This window comes from Genypterus blacodes, unplaced genomic scaffold (assembly GCF_046128005.1).
Source record: "Genypterus blacodes isolate CSIRO-AG114 ecotype Tasmania unplaced genomic scaffold, CSIRO-AGI_Gbla_v1 ptg000021l_1, whole genome shotgun sequence".
Lineage (NCBI taxonomy): Eukaryota > Metazoa > Chordata > Actinopteri > Ophidiiformes > Ophidiidae > Genypterus > Genypterus blacodes.
This window is the reverse complement of record NW_027466834.1, coordinates 7,943,020-7,962,823: the sequence shown is the minus strand read 5'-3', so window position 1 is coordinate 7,962,823 and position 19,804 is coordinate 7,943,020. Positions and strand designations below refer to the sequence as shown.

General features: G+C 43.0%; 1 protein-coding gene across 1 annotated transcript in view; it reads right to left on the bottom strand.

Annotated features, from left to right (window-relative positions):
- Positions 1 to 19,804, bottom strand: part of cdh13 (cadherin 13, H-cadherin (heart)) — a 220,585-nt gene that overhangs the window by 10,032 nt on the left and 190,749 nt on the right. Inside the window, exon 16 of the mRNA XM_076142035.1 lies at positions 8,839 to 8,981. Within this exon, the coding sequence (XP_075998150.1) occupies positions 8,839 to 8,981 (143 nt within the window). The remainder of the gene's footprint in view (positions 1 to 8,838; positions 8,982 to 19,804) is intronic.

Sequence of the window (19,804 nt, the reverse complement as noted above, 5' to 3'; positions counted from 1 at the left end):
GTGGTGCTGAGGACAGGTGCAGCGCTGCTAGTCTGGGAAATTACTTTCTGAATAGAGTTTAGGTTATCAGTTGGTGGCTATTACACAGAGCGATTAGGAGTGGAGGGTATTGATAGAGCTTAAAGTAGGCTTACATAGGAAGCTTTTTTTCGACTAATTAAACACCAAAATTGCTTTGGTTTGGTGCTCCCGGAGGAATAACTGGATGTTGTACATTGATAAACTGCTTGTAGGAGTGTGTGTATTAAAAAAAACAAAAGATCCAAAGGAAAAACCCTAAATAAATCATCTTATTAAGCTTTTGTGCTAGCAAAGCATGCAAGTGAAGTGAAGTTTCAGTGAAGTATATTGCAGAACGCACACATAAGCAGCGAGAAAACCAATTTCCTTTAGTATTCAATTGTTTATACTTTTAAGTCAATCATTTTTCACTGCAATGTTGGAGTGCAATATCTGTTTAGGCCAGAGGTACTCATTAACAACTCTTAGCGGTGGCATCAATGGTCCATAAAAGGCAACAGCATTAATCGTTTAATGGGAGGAAGTGACACCTTCATTATGTAAGCAAGTCCTGAATCAAAAGCTGTAATGACCAACGGAGACACTGATGTAAGAGTTCATTAGTGAGTTTGCTGCAGCATCACTGGATTCATATGCGAAAATGCTAATTCACAGCTATTTGTGTGTGTGACCTAATGCAGTTCTATCACCTATTGGATTGTCTGTGCTTCCAGGGAGAATTGTGTGATATTTCTGTCAACACGTGTGTTTTCAGTGCACAGGTGGTGTTTTTGGTTTGATGCCACATTTTGCCACTTTGGTTTGCCGTTTCAGCGCAAACCAAACACACTTCCCTTATGCTTCCTTCAGGTAGAGTGAACTCAGTCCACTCATCACTGAACCATGGAGGTGGAGAGGTGACATATCGTGCTACAACTTAAAGTGTGAGGGAACAAGAGAATTAAGTCATGGCCATGAAGGGAAGGAGATCTTAAAGCCATGTCGTGACCTTGCCAGTCAAACGTAACCTCATCATCAGACACTACCAATACAAAGGGGCGTGACTGGACCTCCATGGACATCACTACTGTATATCCCTGTGGAGTCCGGTTGCCGGTGCCGCTTCATTGGTTACTTTGCATATTATCAGCAACAGGATTGAGTTCAGCCAGAATCCAGTGCAGCAATTGTGCGGCCAAGCTTTAATGAGCTCATTCCTACATTGAATTTTTTAAGCAACCTCTTCTGTACTTAACACTAAGGGCTTAAAGATGAAAAGGGGCAGGAGTGGAATGTCTCGCTTCAGATTGGTCTTCTGGTCTTCCTGGTCCAGATTAGAGTCTATTTTGGTCTGGATCCACATTAGAATGCACCGATCCAGTGTGTGGGGTTTAGACAATCACGCTTTGCATATGCATGTGCTCTTATGTGGAGTGTGTTAGTGTTAGTTTGTATGTGCACATGACGAAAAAAGTACAAATAATTAAAAAAAAGTCTGTGGACAAGTGAGACACACTTCTCAGGTCTGACTCCCATGCATCCACAGCTACACACCCACACACAAATACAGATTTACACATGCACATGCCTTAAACTCTGAGTCAGTAAGTATTTCTCTGACAAATTCCCTCCCATGGTGAAATGAAACAAGTGAAAGAAAGTTATATTTGTCCGATTTATCTTTCTTCTCCCTCGCCTGCTGATCTGAGGCAGATCCACACGATTAAAACCAAAGCACGATTCAACTTTTCATATCCACACTGAAAAGACACACTAGGTGAAGAGGTGAAGGAAACTTTGATACGTTGATTCGTGCGGATTATGCTCACTTGCCAGTTAGCCGATGCTTTCAGCGGTTTAGCTGAGTGGGCAGACGCAAATTAGAGCCAAGCACAGAGTTAACATCTGATCTTTTGAATTAAATCAGTATTCTTAAGACGACACAGAAACAAAATTGTCTATCCTTGCCTGAACAAAGGTATTCTTTAATCACAGAGAGTTTACAAGGCGCCGTCTTCCCCAAGAGTCTCGCTGTACGAGTAAAGAAATGAAAGACAGAAACTGCAAGAGAAAGAGAGGAAGGGGTTGAAAGGGAGCGGTACACTGAGGGAGAGGAGGAGAGAAGAGAGACGCAGTGTGTGTTTGGGGTTAATGAGGCAGGACAGCAAGACGGGGCAGAGAACAGAAGGTAATACAGCATCGAGCTATGATCTCCGGCGCTTTCCAGAGCATATCCCATTACACTGCCATTATCCCAGGTCAAGACGCCTTGCTTCCGCACTTTAAGCTCTTCCTCGCTCCTGCACCACCTCTGCCTGCTACCGCTCGGGGTCATCGCTGATTGGCCGGGCAAGAAAACAGCTCTGCGGGGTTAACGTTAACCTGCTGCAGCCTCTGTCTACATTAAGGGATTGATGGAGAGTCAGAGTCAAACTGGGTGGCTGCTTTACCGGCCGCAGATGCATAATCCATTGCAATCCGACAAAATGGCCCTCTCAGCGTAATGCAGCTCAACACCGTCGCCTCAAAGGCTGGAATCAAAACCTCTGTGACATACATACAGTGGCCAATGTGCGTAGAAGAGGAAAGAGCAATTTACACAACCTTCCTCACACATCTTCCCTCGTTCACTCGCTCCGACTTGACTTTAATCAACTTCACACATTTTCAACTCATTTCATCGTTATGCCATTTTCAAATATCTACTTGCCGTTCTCCTCTGCAGATTGTCTCATTCTCAAACATTTCCTGTTCTAGCTTGGCACCGAGACACCGCTTTCTGTCTCTGCCATTCTATTACACACTCTATTACGACAATACCAGCAGGTTAGAGTATGCAGTCATGGCTCATTCCTTGCACTCAGTACCCCTCTATGTTTGTTAACATTCCCCAATCTCCAATACCTCTATGAAGTTAAAAGCCCCACTAGACAACAGACACAGCTGGCTCCACAAAAGCCAGTAAACACGGGTATTCATACAAGTATGCAAGACTATCCAGTGTCTGTTTAGACCTTGCATTCAAATTTGATCTCTGTATTGGGAAACTGAAGCATTCTTGTGTTCTGGATTCTGCCCGCTCCGGCTTGAATAACAGAAGGTCGACATTAATCTTGTGTTCCTTAAATGTCTTGACTCCTGATGTGATCTGACCCAGGATGAGAGGAGGAGGAGGATCTCATGTCACAAGTGTCCCAGCTGAAGGTGGACTGGTGACCAGCGCGTCTCCTGGGCACTGCCGAGGTGCCCTTGAGCAAGGCACCTGACCCCAAAATTGCTCCCGGGCACCTTCAATGGCAGCCCCCCCTCGCTCTGCGTCTCTCCGTCACTACATGCATACGGGTTGCGTTTGCAGCTGTGTTTGCTTGTGTGTATGTCAGGCCTGTGTGTGAGACCTGCATTGTATAAGCGTGTAAAGCATGTGTGTGTATTTCAGGCCTGTGTACAAAGAATTTCCCGTCGGGGATCAATAAAGTGTATGTTCCCCTTCTTCTTTGTTCTTTAGTTCAGAGGGAGCACCACCATAAACCATTGCGAGTGTTCTTATATAACATTTAGTGAATCTAGTATTCTGGTAATCTTGACTGTGTGTATTCTCTTCTATTCCTCTTTAGGCATAGCCGGCAGTGGGTTGACACAATTCTTTATTATTTCCCTGCTGGACTGAGGCAGCCTAAGCACAAGACACTACACCAGTCTATTGCCTGCCTGCAGTCAAGAGCCCCGCTGTGCGCTGTGACACGACACACAAACACACACACTCAGCACCAAAACCATTGGCCTGAGAGAGAGACATTACTCAGCCCATTACGGCAATGAGTGACATGCTTGATCCCAACACTTAGTATGGCAATGAGGCAGCACAGTGGCAGGCGTCACGCACACAAGACGGACACGATACACACACACACACACGGCCAGAAACACACAGGAACGTGTACGCACACACACATACCCACACACACACACTGGGGGTTTCTCCACTGCTGACAGCAGACTAGCAGTGTCAGTGTTTTTGTCTCTTGGAAATATGAGATGAACTTATTATGCAGACCTGTCAGACAGAGATGGACAGACAAACGTGGACATACACACACATACACACACAATTCGATTTAATGTTACATTCACCTAAGTGCCAAAGAGGTTTGTTCCGTGACCCATTAGAATTCAGCATCGCTTCTCTCCACTTGGCTCCTGCTTTTGATGTAAACTGTGGATGTGATCTGACTGCAATGAATGAATGAGACCGATCACACGGCTCAGTCGGAGTGTGTGCGTGTGTCTCATATTCCAGTAATTAACAACGCTCTGATTTGATTGTATGCAGATTGCCTCACTGTGGTAGAGACAGACAAGGACACGCCCACCACACCCTTGGTTCTGAGGTCTATATACCCGCCTGCTTGGCTCGTTCGTGCATGAAGGAAGAGCTTCTAATGGCCCGTCTATTGGCAGCAAAGACGGAGTGCTGTGCGCGTTTCAGTATGTGTGTATGCAACTGGGACTTTGATAATCTATTCATGCCTCCAGATGACAAATGGCGGTTTAACATTTAAATGAGGAGCAGGAGAAACGCAGCAGCCGGGGTGTATGCAGGGCTCGACTCCAGAGGCAGTGACTGTATCAGGAGAAAGACATTAAACTAGGATGGAAATACACACACACACACACACACACACACACACACACACACACACACACACACACACACACACACACACACACACACACACACACACACACACACACACACACACACACACACACACACACACACAGCGATCCAGTGACCCTAACTTACACACACTGATCCGCGCTGAATGCAAAAGCTAATGTGACGGAAAAAGAAAGGGGTAAAGATTCAGGAACAGCTGGCGTCCAAGTGGGGAATCGGAAGAGGAGACGGAGAATTTGTTGGCGTGCACGAGCAGAAGCAACTGATGAGACTTTATATAAACAACCTGTCAAGCCCTCTGCTCAGGTAGGAACAATATCTTCTCAAACAATAAAGCCACGCTGCGTCGGCCTGCCAGGTGCCGCTGGGTTGAGGCTTTTGAGTCATTAACTCTGAAATCTAGACACTTGATGTGCGGCGAGGTGCACAGATACAGAAGTGAAGCAGTGCATGGAGACGCACGGATACATTTACACATTCATGCACGTGTGCAGCCACACGCTCACACACTCGCACAGAGGGCGAGTTGTTCGAGTCGACAACTTCGCACATGATGGAGTGACGAATGCCTCCGTCGGCCTCTGCTGCAACTGGAACTGATTGCTATGGCAACAGAGTGAAACCATCTGACTATAGACTATGTTCGCTTTATATTCTAGCTCCTGGCGCGACCCCTGACCTTGACATCAAGATTATCACTCAAGTCGATCCTTCTCTGTCGGGACTCTGTCATAACCTGCCGCACACCCCAGTGGAAATGTAACTACAGACTACAGCGGATCAGGGTCGACTACAGACGACCCTGACTCGCATTTACTCCTTTTTTCCAGCTTTATTCTTCATCTAACAAAGAAAAAGAATCAAACAAAGATGGACATTCCTCGCCTCGTTTAATTGCCATAGCTCCTCTGCTGTTCCAGAAACCTACACCGAAATACACCAATGTCTTCTTTTGCTTCTACCTTGCCCCTGAGGTCGACACTGCCAACTAGGGTTCAGGTGATTGCAGAGTAACGCAGACACACCAACGCACCACTGCGAAAGCTCCCCCCGGTGATGGCTCCAGTATACTCTTCTGCTTATCATCTTCGCCTCTCTTCCTTGAACCCAGCTTCCATCTCCCTGGTCAATGCTCACTCCATCCTTCACAATCTGTAGCTGCCTGGAGGGACGCTCCGGTCGACCTGCCCTCATGCTGCTAACCAGGAGCTACAGTCAATCTGGTGCTAACCATTCTTAATATTTAAACGTGTACTTCCCCTTTCAAGTGAGCTCAAATGGACCACTGGACTTGATGGTTCTCAGAGGAAACTGTGGTTTGAGAAATTAAGAAATGGAGATTCCTTCCATTTTGAGAAATATGTTATAATAAGTAAGAAGAAGACTTTCAGCACTACAATTAGTAGTCGGTACTTGTATGTGTATATATTCTAAGTATATGTGGCCATAAGAGTCTCTTTCTTATTGTGAGAGAGACAAGAAGGAGGAATCTAAATAGCAAATTCCAGTAAATGGTGCATTTCACTTAATGTTGCTTTATGGCGCGTTGTGACCTTTGTGATGATGCGTTACATTTTCATTGCTATCTAGCAGTGCAGAAAGTTTGGGTTAATGTGATGCATCGTTCTTGAGCAAGGCCTGTTGCCTACTCGCAAAGCACATCAAAAAATAATAAAGTTTGAGAAATATCTTGTTATAGGTGTGTAACACAACTACAAGGAGCTGCAATAGTTAGCTCAGCTTAACGCCGGGTCAGGTGCCACTGAATAATCAATCACGTTTAACTATAATTACTTGTTGTTTTGTATTGAGTAGTTTATTATAACTGATTAATCGTGATTGTCGTAACTGTAAAGATACCTGGAGACGGTTTAGATCAATCAACTGAACTGCAATTTTGCTGGAGACCTCTCCATCACCCTGTTTTACTTCTCTGTGAGTCGATCTCTTCCAATTGATTTTCTTTAATTCCTGCAAATGCTTTCCCCTCAGCTCATCAAGCACTTCTCTACATTACATCGCTCTTAACCTTTCCCTTTTCTCTTTAATACATCTCTGTCTCTCCACCTTGCACTCTTGGCCCAACTGCTCTTGAGTGCCGGGCTGATAGGTATTCAACCGGGTTCTCCGCGCAAAGATAAAGATGAAGATGAAGGGCTCAATCAATATCCGTTTTGTAGTCTACATTGGTGGGTTGTCAATCATTGCGCAGATGGCTGTAGGGAAGGAACAAATTTGTCTCGTCAATGACAGAGTGCTCAGTGACGGAGCCCTGCCGGAGGTCGAGCTGCTATCAGTATTCAGATCATGTTTGTACCCCACACACACACACACACACACACACACACAAACACACACACACACACACAAAGTGGCATTTTTCTACAGACGTTATGAATTTATTATTTCTCTTCATCTCTTTCAATGATACTATAACATAAAGTCATCATTTTTAATAGTTATAACCTAATTTATCAGACAAAAACTTTGACCTGCATACCAGTTTGCCAATGAATATTTTAGAAAGTTTCAAATCATATAAACATACAGTATATCTCCAGCCATATACCTCCAGCTCATTCATTCCTCCTCCTCTGCTGCCTCTTACCTCTGCTCCTCCATCTCCGTCTCACTTTTCTCTTTCTCACTTCTCCAGCTCTCTATATCTCTCCCGTTATCTCGCCGTTATGTCCCATCCTTTCTCTTCTTGTTTTGACCCTTCCCCCTCCTCCCCCTGTCCCTTCATTACTCCTCTTTCATTGCTCATCTTTCTAAGCCTGCCGCATTCTCCAGCACAACAGTGCCATTCTGCAGCCTACTAATAGAATCTCTCAGTTCCACTAATGGGTCTGTCAGAATCTCCCTGAGCACCGGAGACCAGATAGATTGATAGAGATGGAGAAAGAGGAGGACAAAAAGATAGGCACTGGGAGATGACGAGACAGAGAGGAAAAGGCAAGGAGAAAGTGAGAGACACACTAGGGCAAGCCATGCTTTCATCAGTGCCTCTGCATGGTTTAGAGCAGCAGCTCCACCGACCCAGCAAACTAGAAACCATATGGTCCAAAAGAGGCAGTGCCACTAACGGCGCTGACATTGTCCATGGGAAGATGACACTGTCAGCGCCGCCACGTGAGAGAGAAATTGTAGCCAGACGGGCCGAGTCCTTTGCAAATGACCTCCTCAGCATTCCCCTCCTAAAAGGTCGGTGAGCCGACACTTAAAGCTTCTCATAGCTTCTGTGTAGTGATAGCAATTTATCACTAAACAATCTGTATGATGTCCAATGATCAACCAGGCTGTAGGACTAACCTCAGCACTGAAACAGCTCTTATCAAAGAAGTCAATGATCCCAAGATAAACAATGCTGCAAATAAACCTTTCATCCATTTTAGTACTACTAGACCTGACCGCAGCCTTTGGCACCAGTGGACATAACATTCTTCTCAAGAGACTACACCACTCAGTTGGCCTATCTGGCTGTGTCATAAATTCAAAATATTGCTCACTGTTTATATACCACTCAATTGTTTAGCACCTAAATAGTTTCTCTCTCTCTCTCTCTCTCTCTCTCTCTCTCCATCTCTCTCTCTCTCTCTCTGTGTATGTGTGGGTGGGTATGTTTATGTTGGTGGGTGGGCAACAACAGATTTCCTTTTTCTTATTCTATTGTTTGTTGTTCATGATTATTGTGAGTGAAGCACATTGAGCTTACATTGTATGAAATCTGCTATCTTAATAAAACTGACTTGACTTTGCAGGAGCTTACGCAGAGCCGGGCTTTGTTGGATGTCTACTTTTTCATGTGCTGCAAAGGCGTCTGCAGTGAAAACGGAAAACTTGCGGAAAACCAGGAAAATGCTTTGCAACATAAACACAAGGACATCTACTGAATGAATCTAGCAGGAAAGCTTTTTTACCCCATTTGTATTGCTTTCATAATTATACGTGACCTTTTTTGAAAATGGAACTCACACAGCTTGTTAAGTCAGTCAACTCCAAAATGCAGTGTAGGAGTTTGTTGATTGTAAACAGATTGATTGTAATGATTGTAAAGTAGCAGTTGAGCTGAAATGTAACGTGATTATATACTGTAAGTGTGTCGTGTGTTTGTTTTTGCGTTTGTGACCTCTGCTTTATATTGCGTGCCTCCTACTCACCGTTGTCTGTGGCGATGAAGACAGCTGTGTATTTGTTGTCATGGACATATGGGGACTCTCGGTCCAGTGAGGCTGAAGTGTTGACAGTCCCTCTGACTGGGTTCACACTCAGCCAGCCTGCTGGGTCACGCAGGATAGCATATCTGAAAATCACACACACACACAAAAGGAACAACTGAAAAATGCTTTGCAACATAGAAGTACATCTACTGAATGAATCTTGCAGGAAAGCTTTTTTCTCCATTTGTATTGCTTCTATAAATATACGTGAAGCAGGGTTTCTCACATACTTGCATGCAGACGTTTATGTGAGTCTGTAGGACTAATTGTGGTATCTAAGGGCGGCAATGTGAACAACTAAAGAAATCATCTCCATTCAACACTGAAACTCCTTCAAACTTCCAGCAACTTCTTTCCTATCTTAACCTCGGAATTTAGAAATGAACTAGAATTAGATTACAGCATGTTCCAGAATTTCTTCAGCGTTCATATTATTGAAAATCACTGCAAACTACATCTTATCATAAAGATTTGATTTGTTGAACGATGGAAGGGAACAAAACTCAAATGTTTTTAAAGATGAATTACACTCGGGGGGGGGGAAGCGCAAGATATTTGTCATCATTACTACATACAATACACATTATATAATGGGATCCGATGAGAATATTTTGCTCTGCAATTTGACAGACACACAACCCACCACACTGCGTAACTTTGGTGAGAGCTTTGTATTTTTTATTCATTGGGCACCAGCCTGTGTTCTGATTCAGCAGCAGTAACAACAGGCTGGCCCACTATTAAATAGAGATTTGGTTCAAGTACAATTAGCTTTTTTATTGGTTGTACAATGTTTGAAAAATGTTTTGCTGCTGATAACGAAAACTTTTAAGTTTAATTCTCCAAGGTCAATTTCACACACCTTCACAGCACACAGCGGAGTTTCTTTCAAAATAAAAGCTGACTTGACCTTCATTTAATCTTCTAGCTTTATCTCGGTAATTACAATTGTGAGGTTTTCCCAGTTAATGTAGAATTTAATCTTTTTTACAGGTTAGTAAACAAGATAACACAAGCAAACAACACACAACACCTCAGATTACATCAAATCAATCTTTTCTATTCTATTTCTCTCATATTCCTCAAACATAAGTATTTCTTCCGATGACAAGAGAAAACACACATATGCAGGTGAAAATGTCTCACTCACACACACACACACACACACACACACACACACACACACACACACACACACAGACCTTTTGTTTTACAAGGCCACTCTTTGCCAGAGTTCTCAGCTGTAGACAAATTGTCTTTGAAATGGAGCTTTTAGGTAACAGAGCATGACAAAGCCTTGGGAAATGGCTTCGCAATCAACCCCTGCTAGCACCTCCCTCACCCTAACTAACACACACTTTCCCTGCCAGTGACTGCTGTTAACCAGCAGATCCTGTATGTACTGTGGTGAGGGTGAATGTAGCACAATAACAACACATATTTCAAAGTACCACTCCTATATACATACGCCACACACATATACACACGTGCAGTATAATTCCATCTTCGTCATTATAAATGACAAATCTTATGTTTTACATTCAACACAAACTCAAGACTAGAGAGAAGAAAGTGCCAATAATCTCAGTTCTAGTTGAACAAAAGGACATAGGTGCCAAGAGGCAGAGCCTGGAGGAGGTATACAGTAAATAGAGAGAGAGATTTTGTGTTTTTTAAATAAACAGGTAGGATTAGGGTGTCCACAAAAGAGTTGGTTCTTTAAGTGTTTTTAAACAGACAGAGATGGACTCAGTGGATCAAATTGAGTTTGGTAACTCATTCTACCACCTTGGGACAACAAAGGAGAAGTGTTCCACCATCACAACGACGCCCTAAGATTTAGGGTGTCGTTGTGATGGTAGTGCCGCTTGTTGGCAGAACAGAATGAGAGTGAGTGAGCATAACTTGAATGAGAGAGTCCAGGTAAGTGGGTGACATATGTATATAGTATACAGTATACTGTATATATCACCCTATCTTTGACTAAACTATCAGACACACACTGTGATCTCTTCATTGTGTCAACATTTGGTCATTATCAGCTTGTGACACACATGCACACAAATACAACGAGGCCTGCTGCATATACAGTATGATCACATACAACTTACAACTGAAGCAAAAGTCCTAAAAGGGAATTAGACTAGGAATCTAGTCTTGTCAACTACTTGAAATACGATACAAAATCTGAGGTTTAGGATTTATTGGATTGCACCTGATTGTATGAAGTGGCCACTGTTTGAATACATACAGCTTACTGCAGCTCATCCAGGCAGAATTCATCTCTAAAATCGCCCCTTGAATGTTAATGGATGTTCATCTTCATTCTACATACAGTAAGCTCACACATTTCTTCTAAAAAGCAAACACTGGCAACTTGTTTTTTGAAGACGGGCTTTGTAGCGTACAGATTCATTACAGACTCATGCAGACTGTAGAAGAGAAATTTCAATGTATTGTGTTTCATAAAATCATTTTAAAGTCATAATGTCAAAGGCTTCCATCTAGCGTAACCACTAAATGACTCAGATCCAGCGTCTCATCTCTATGCAAACATGGGAACACTCCATTAGAGCCCTTTACAGGGCAAATTAGAAAAGCATTAAAAAGCCATTAGCAATACTCATATCTGGATATAGTAGTGTGTTTATACAAACACAAAAGTACACAAACACAGCAGTGAAATAATTTGTTTGGTAGAATACACATATCCAACACATAACACACACACACACACACACACACACACACAAACACACACACACACACACACACACACACAAAGGCCCATTTTAATGTTATCTTTAAAATGGTGCTGACATGCATTTACACCTCCCATTTAAAGTCTTTGTGCTGCTTGTTTTCTGCCTTCTGTGTTGTGGGGAGATCACACCTGTGTTGCCTCCATGAAAGAGCTTCATCCATCCTGATTTTTAATAACTAATTACTTATTTTAAGCTCGATGTTAGTGTTGGGTGCATGCACCATTTATGGCGAAGCACAATTCCTGGGGGCTGCAAGCCGACCAGGGTGATGTTTTCAACCTGTGGCCAGATTTTATCTCAACAAGTCTCCACTGTACAGACTGCACTTACATGCATGTGGCTAGTTTTGACAACAATTCACATCCATATCTGGTCAGAGTGCATTCCAATTGCAATGAGTTCTGCCACACACATTTGTACTTCAATCCAGATAACATATCTCGTCTTCTAATGCACGATGTAGATGAGACCTAGCAATGGCAAAAGTAGCCTGTATATGTTCTGCTTACACTGTGAAACAATTCTCGAGACAGCGAGGGTGATTTGTCCAGATTTTTGCTTGAGTGGCAGAAAGTGCTGTGTCGTGAGACACATATTATGACCCCAATGTTAGAGAGAGCAGGCCATAATATTGCTCTTTCCACTGGACTGCCATAGCTACATCCTTAGGGACTGCTCTGAGCGGCTATAGATGACATTAGGGCCTAGCCGTAGGTAATATGTGTGTGTGCGTTTGTGTGTGTGTGTCTGCGTGTGTGTGTGTTTTGGTAAGGGACTGCCCTTGGCAGTAAGAGGACACAAAGGAGCCCGGTCGAGGCTGGCAGGAGTCTGGTGCATCTGTCTCCCTGTCAAGCCGTCTCATTAAAGGTTATCCAGGGTCACAGTTGTATTACAATACTAACCTATGAGGAACCATTCCTGTTCTTCTCACTTAATCCTACTGAGAAACTCTTAAGAAAGGAAAACGATTGGTATAAATTCTGAGTCACATAGAGGTGCAAAGATTTTGAGCTGAAAATGCTGTGCGTTTTTGTTGACTTCACCATATTGTGTCATTCCATAGAGAGCCATTAGCCATTTCACTGATAAGCTGCTGCTGCTGCTGCTATGTTTTGCTTGATACACCTACCATATAAACAAACCCCCCCAAAAACAACAATAATGTGGTACAGCTCCATCTATCTATCTGTCAAAAACTCAGAGGCACATGGGAGCAAGAGGACAAATATAAGTCTTATCACCTACTTATACATCAACTTACATTAGGGCCAAAGTGCTGCATATGTTGGTGTGTGTGAATGTGTAAATAGCAGGTGTGGGTGGGAAAGAGAGAGGCAATTTGAGGTAATAGAGATGGAGATAATTTATGGAGGAGATAAAAGCTATGTGATGAGTGCCATAAAGGCAAGCTCTTTGCATAAATGCTGATTATTGTTCTTGTTTGCTTTCACTTAAGTATGAAGTGTTGCTGCTGCCTCCTATGAGTGGCACTAATACAGCATGCTTCTCTGCTAACCAGTTATGTTGATATCTTAAGAGGAAGAATTTACTTTAAACATTCGTTCGTTTTGGATTCACACAGAAGAAACAAAACCAGAACAGTCATGTCTGGAGCCAGAACACTCCAAGCTTTCATCATCATTTAGGCAATGTAACAAGCAACTTCTCGACAGTGTCTCTTTAATGTTGCTTGGCCCTATAAGAAGCTACGCCACCTTCTGAGGGCAGAGCACACACTTGGGAAAGACAACGACAAACTAAACCTCAACATGTTCATCTCAAAATATCTTATGAAAGACTGATGTTACAACCTTTTCACTGCATCATTTATGGGTCATCAGATCATGCACACCTAGCCCTCAAATGAGCCACTCAACAATCAGCTTGGGACTACATGGAGATGTCTTCCTTCTTGTAACACTTGTCTCTTCAATTGTTATGCATGCCAATGAAATGAGAGGATTCAGACGAAGCTGAAGGGTTCAAAAAAATCAAACCAGTCTCTCTCTCTCTCTCTCTCACACACACACACACACACACACACACACACACACACACACACACACACACACACACACACACACACACACACACACACACACACACACACACACACACACACACACACACACACACACACACACACAGGTACCAGACAGCTACCTTAACGGCTCCCATGTCAAACATGGAGAGCTGCAGATCTGGTTATAGTCCATAAGAAACTCCCCAAACATATGCTGAATTCATTCATTCCCCCTTCAATCTCCTTTAAAGCTAAGCCTGTTTTTATGCTGCGTAAGCCTGAGTGTGTTTCCTGGGGACGGATGTTCATGACCTCTCCGAGTGTGCATCATTAAGTTTCACAGATTAGCTATAACAATCAAGGTTGACTGGTCGGGTCAAGCAACTCTACTTATTCACTATCGCTTAAGAGGTAAATTGGTTTGGAGTGGTGGAGCCGAGGTTCTCAACCTCAGGGTCTGCACCTTCCCCCGGGGAGCTGTGAGTTGATTTTGGGGGGTCACACAGTGATTTACATAATGTGAAAATATGCAAAGAATATAATCATGCATTTGTAACAAGCTTGTACTCTTAATCCCTGTAAAATATTTATTATGTTGCCTTTTGGCTTACCCCAGATAAACTGAGCTATTAAAGGAAAGAAACTTTAAGTCATCCTTTTTTTGGGAGTCTTACTTCATTAGGCAAACACCTGTATCAGGATGTTGCAGGCATCTCTTCTTTTAGGGGTTTGAGAGCCGTGGCTTTCAACACTAATTGAAGTATTTCAATTTGTGATCAACTGGGAACACTGGAACAGCTAGACTGCTGTCTGTGGAGATGCCCAGTAAGGAGTGGAGGGTGAGACCTAATGAGACAAAGATCAGTGTCAAACAACATGCGTTCCTATGAGAGCTTTAAGCCAACAGACTTGGCGCAGCACCACTAAAGACAGATAAACTCCATTTGTGAACATTTAAATGCAAATACAAACACATAAGTAAGGTAAAAGGTTCCAAGAGGCTCTGCTCTGTTCGAGTGAGATTACTTTGTACCCACTGCAATAAATTCTCACAACTCTATTCTATCTCACCAATACTACATTAAAAGCCCAAGCAGAGATAGAACTCTGATGGCTAAAAGGTTGAGCGTTGAGAGCCTGAAGACAAATTGAGTCAGGCTGGTTCTGTTTTCTTCTTGTAGGACCCTCATGCCAAACTGTCTACTTCTCATATCTCCCCCAAGGCTGCAATTGGTCAAAATAGAACATGACTGGTTGCGGCAGAGGGAGGCCACTGGGCAGAGCTGAACTTTTTGTTTTGTTTCTATCCATTTCTTCCAACCAACCTCTGCATCTGTCAATTAAACTGAAAAAAAGATTCTCCATCCTTCCTCCCTACAGACGGAACTTGTCATGTCCCTCTTCATTTTCTTTCCCTTCTGTTTACTGTGGATGGTGGCTATTGTGGATGGTGAGCATGCCGGAATCTCTGTACCTCTGCGATACTAGTGCTGCTGTAAATGGCAAACGTTAGCATGGTCCTGAGCGCAGGGTATCAAATTGTCATAGGGAGTAGTATAGCAGTATCTTATCCTTGGTAACAAAAGGAATGAAACCAAATAAACAAAACACACACAAACAGACTCAATAAGATACAGGAACAGTATGGGTGAAGGATTTAGTAGTACACAAAATGTATCATACATCACAGTCAAAGGCGGTCACCTGAGAGCAGACGGAAAACAGCAGTGAGTTCAAAAGGCCTCGTCATCAACAGGGGAGAGAAAGAAAGGAAGCTGGGAGAGGTCAGAGGGCAAGACAGGTGCTTGGTCGGATGGGGCAGAGGAGGAAAAAGAAGAACAGCAGCAGTGGAAGCTGTTCGGCATCCGAGGAAAAACATTCCACTCTCAGACTCAGACTCCTTCCCCAGACTGCTCTGAGAACAAAACACTGTCTTATCAGTTATAGGCTGAGAATGGAACAGGAGCTTATTATGATGAGCGCCGCAATGCTCCTGTGCAATATGGGAGAATCTCAAAATAACAATGTCCTGCGTACCTTCATTTCAGTCAGTCACGCAGATGTGTGGGTATACAATGCTTCATGTGGCGTTTCTTTTCATTAGGTCGCACAAATCCTAACTGTTTTTTGTTGCGTGTACACTGTCCCACAAAGAAACCCATTTTTTGGACAGGTCTGTGATATGCAGTGCTCACAGGCAGTGGTGGTGAAGTTTTCCCTTGATCTCTCATTGAAAATAGAACTTTACTTTTGGTCTAACACACGTCATCAACATGGGTTGTCTCTGCTGCTCAGAACCTCAGTTTGTCAGGATCATACTGTGCACTGTGTCACCTGACAGCTCTTTTGTCATTTCATCATAGGTAGTGTGAAGCATTCTACAGCGTTTGCAAACACCCCTTCAAAATACAAACACACACACACACACACACACACACACACACACACACACACACACACACACACACACACACACACACACACACACACACTACCGGCAGTCACGCCTAAGAGCTTAATACAGTTATTTTAAAGTGTCAGTATTTGTTGGTTTATGGTTTCTGTAGCTCACTGCTCTTAAAGTGACAACGCTGAAAGTATATTATAAAAACACTTTATATGGTCTGATGTCTCACTACCAGCATGTCTTGCCACTGTTTCTGCATTGTTCCTTCTGTCCCCATCCTTGCTTCTAGTCTTTGTATCGTCTTTACCTGTCTCTCTATCATGTCCTGTTTTTTCCTGTCAGCTAGATCTTCCACAGATTGGACGGCACCGAGCCAATGTAAATCGTTTCAATCAGAGAACTGCTGGAGTGTGTGCGAGCCATAGACATAAGAACAGTGCACAAGAGACATGCGGTTATTGTGCAATTTGCAGCTAGGAAAGTGAGAGAAAGGGGAAAGAAAGAAGGGGAGTGGACAGAAACAAGCAAGTCTAAGTCATGCAACAGGCATAAGACCTTTAACCGTATACTTTGAAGTGTGTTGGAAATTCTCAGAGTGACAGATTTGAGAACTACTGTGTGTGAAAGATTGGTTACTCCTTTAGGGTCGGAGACAAGGACCTTGGTCAGCCACTTTGGGATGGATTTCTACTTTAAACCGAGCTGAGCTGCTCAGTTTTGGCCGACTACTGCTTTAGGCCATGTGGATAGTTTAGCCACGTCACACCTGAGTACTTTTCTGCTCTGTAGCAGCGCAGCACAGCACGGCAGATACATGCAAGGGAAAGAAACATGACAGAGCCGAGAAGGGGAAACGCAAATGAGGCAGTATGTCACATCAATCATCTGTCACTAAAACCTTGTCTTTGTCCTTGTGTTCAAACTGTATGCAAAGTATGGACCTGTAAAAGGGTGCGATAAGAATGCGTGAGTGAAGAAGGTGTGTAGCAGTTAAGAAAAGGTTCTACATGTGCAATTATGTGAGCGCTTTAGTTTGAGTTTAATCAGAGACAAATGTCATTGAGGGTTACAACTACAGACACTTCATTAGAATTTGACCTTCTCAGAAAGGAATGTCCAGTGAAAGCATGACAAAACTAACAAACAAACAATGTGCATTAGTGGGAACATTTAATTGGCGTGGAGTTCTACCCACAGTGAGAGCCAAGATGATGGTGATGGTGAAACGTGAGCGGGCAAACAAGCGAGAGAGATAGGGAGAAATAATCTAAAAGTTGCGTGATAGAAGCAGTTTAATATTTCATTTCTTGATTGTTCTTTTCACTGTCTCCATGGGTGGCAACACCACAGGAGTCGCTTCTTTGCAGTTGGTCCAATGTCTCAGCTTGAATCAGGCAATCTGGGCAAAAATGTGCCCAAATATGGATTCAACATGTTTGATCTGTATTTGACCAAGTTTCTACAATAACCCTTAAAATGCTCTGCACTCATTTTGCCTCACTAACGCTGCTGGCTGTGTGACATCCACTTGAGGCGGTGCTCTGCCAAATGCACTCAACGACTGTAGACACCCTACTGAGTGTGGCAAACAAAGACCCACTGGAGGAATTCACAAAAACTCAGCACTATTCTAAACTGACTGAGCCTCATTCATAAAGCCTGGGTTGTGTCATTTTGAAATTCTGGGTTGGACATGTTTCTAAACATCTTTCTGCTGCTCATCTGCTTTTCTTGGGCATTGTCAGCTGTGGGACTATTCACTCACTTGCAGCAGGAGGAGGGGCCATGGTTGCAAAAAGTCGCTCTAACTTTATAAGGAAAGCTTTAATCTACAAAACATTGACATGGTAGTGTGTAAATAAAAAGTCATTTGATATTAAGGTAAGTCTCAACTTACAGTTTTTTGATGAATGCTCTTTTTATGTTTAAGATGCTCACATGAAAATCTAACTAAAAATTCTCTCCTGTTGGTGAATAGTTTGTTTGAATACACCATAGTTCTTATTTGAGTATAAACTAATATTCATAAATTACCAGTCCTGAGTAAAACGATAGACAATGAAAACATTAACTAGGTATATACAATGAAAACAATAAGTTGCAAAATAGCACCTCATTGCTTCAGTAGCAACCAGAACTGATGAATAACAAAAAGCAATTTATTCCCGCGTCATGGCACATAATTCCCTCTCCTCTTGCCGTCTCATAGCATTCCTTTAATTACATACTGGTATAGTAACAATATGACTTAAGCCTCTCCCTGCCCGTCTCTCACCCCTCCCACTCTTGCCCACTTTACTGCACATTTGGCATGCTGCTAGAAATGAAAAGCACTTCCAACCACCTGACTGGGGGCTAATCAGCCCATTCTCATTGCACCTGGACAGAGAAAGGGTATTGTAGGGAAAGATGCAGAATCAACTTAATGCAAAGGCTGTGTTTTTGTGCAATTGTAGTTATCCGATAATGAAAACAAAGGAACAAAGCAAAAATGGTTCACTTCTGGAGGAGAGTTGTACAATGATAGTACTGAAGGCTGAATAGCTATAAGGTGTCTCCCCTAAAGATAAAGACTACAATCCTTACACCACACTTATCCCTGTTACCAACTCATGACTCAGCCCAAATGCTGGGAGTTGTGGGGTTATGAGACTGAGTCCATTGCCGGGTTTGGTATATTTTTGTTGGGTTAATTTCTAATGTGCTGTGTGGAAAATGGATTAGAGAGACCCAGGGAGAGAGAAAGAGAGAGAGTGCAAGAGTGCCCGGGAGAGAGAGAAGGGAAAGGAGAGGACAGAGCGTGCTTCTGAAGAAAATCCATTTTGTTGTATTCACTTACTTGTGGCAAACTTCTGAGCAAACAAATCTGCACTGCTGCAGTGTGTGTACGGCCATTTGAACTTTGGGGCAACTTTTGAAATTGGTAAGCAAAAGTTCACCAAAAGTATCATCAACTTTTTCCTTGTTAGGTTTATATCTATTACATTGCAGCCATCTGGGGATTGTGTGGTATTTAACTGGCCCGGCATGTCTGAATGTTGGCAGTCAATCAAATCTCTGGTAATGAACATCTACTGCCATTAAAAACTTATCAAAGCAAGCAGGCAAATAATTTTGCCTTCCATCATCACATCCTCTCAAAGTTCTCCATCAATATATTGCTCATTATATCCGGCATCGTTCGTCGGTGTTGCTCTGTGCATGACGCTGTGCAGACAAGGGTAATTTATGGCTGATATGAAGGTAAGCACGCCGATTGTCCCTGCCGGGTCAGCCTTTAAGGCGCACCACTCTCCTTCATACACACTCCCTCATCCTTGCAGTCAGTCAGTCTGTCTCCTTTCCTACAATGCACCCGCAAAAGCTACCTGCCAATTTTTGTGCCTGATATTTCAGTTCCCTGTCTCTCTCCTTTAAAGTCCCTTCCCTTTTGACTTGAATATGACCAAAGTGAAGAGTGAAAAGGCGGCTGCTGAAAAATGGATGACTCGGCTGCTTGAGGTTCTATTTCCAAAGCAAGTAGAAGAAAACAACTTAAAATGTATTTTGCAGTAAATGTAGAACTGAAGACCTCAGAGCCTTGGTCCCTTGGCGGAGGGATGAGACACGGCCCAGAGAAGAACCCATACAATTCTACTGTGGAGCTAGATTGAGGATCAGATCCACTACTAACAATATTCAATAAAATGTGCATTCCTATTTTTCATAACA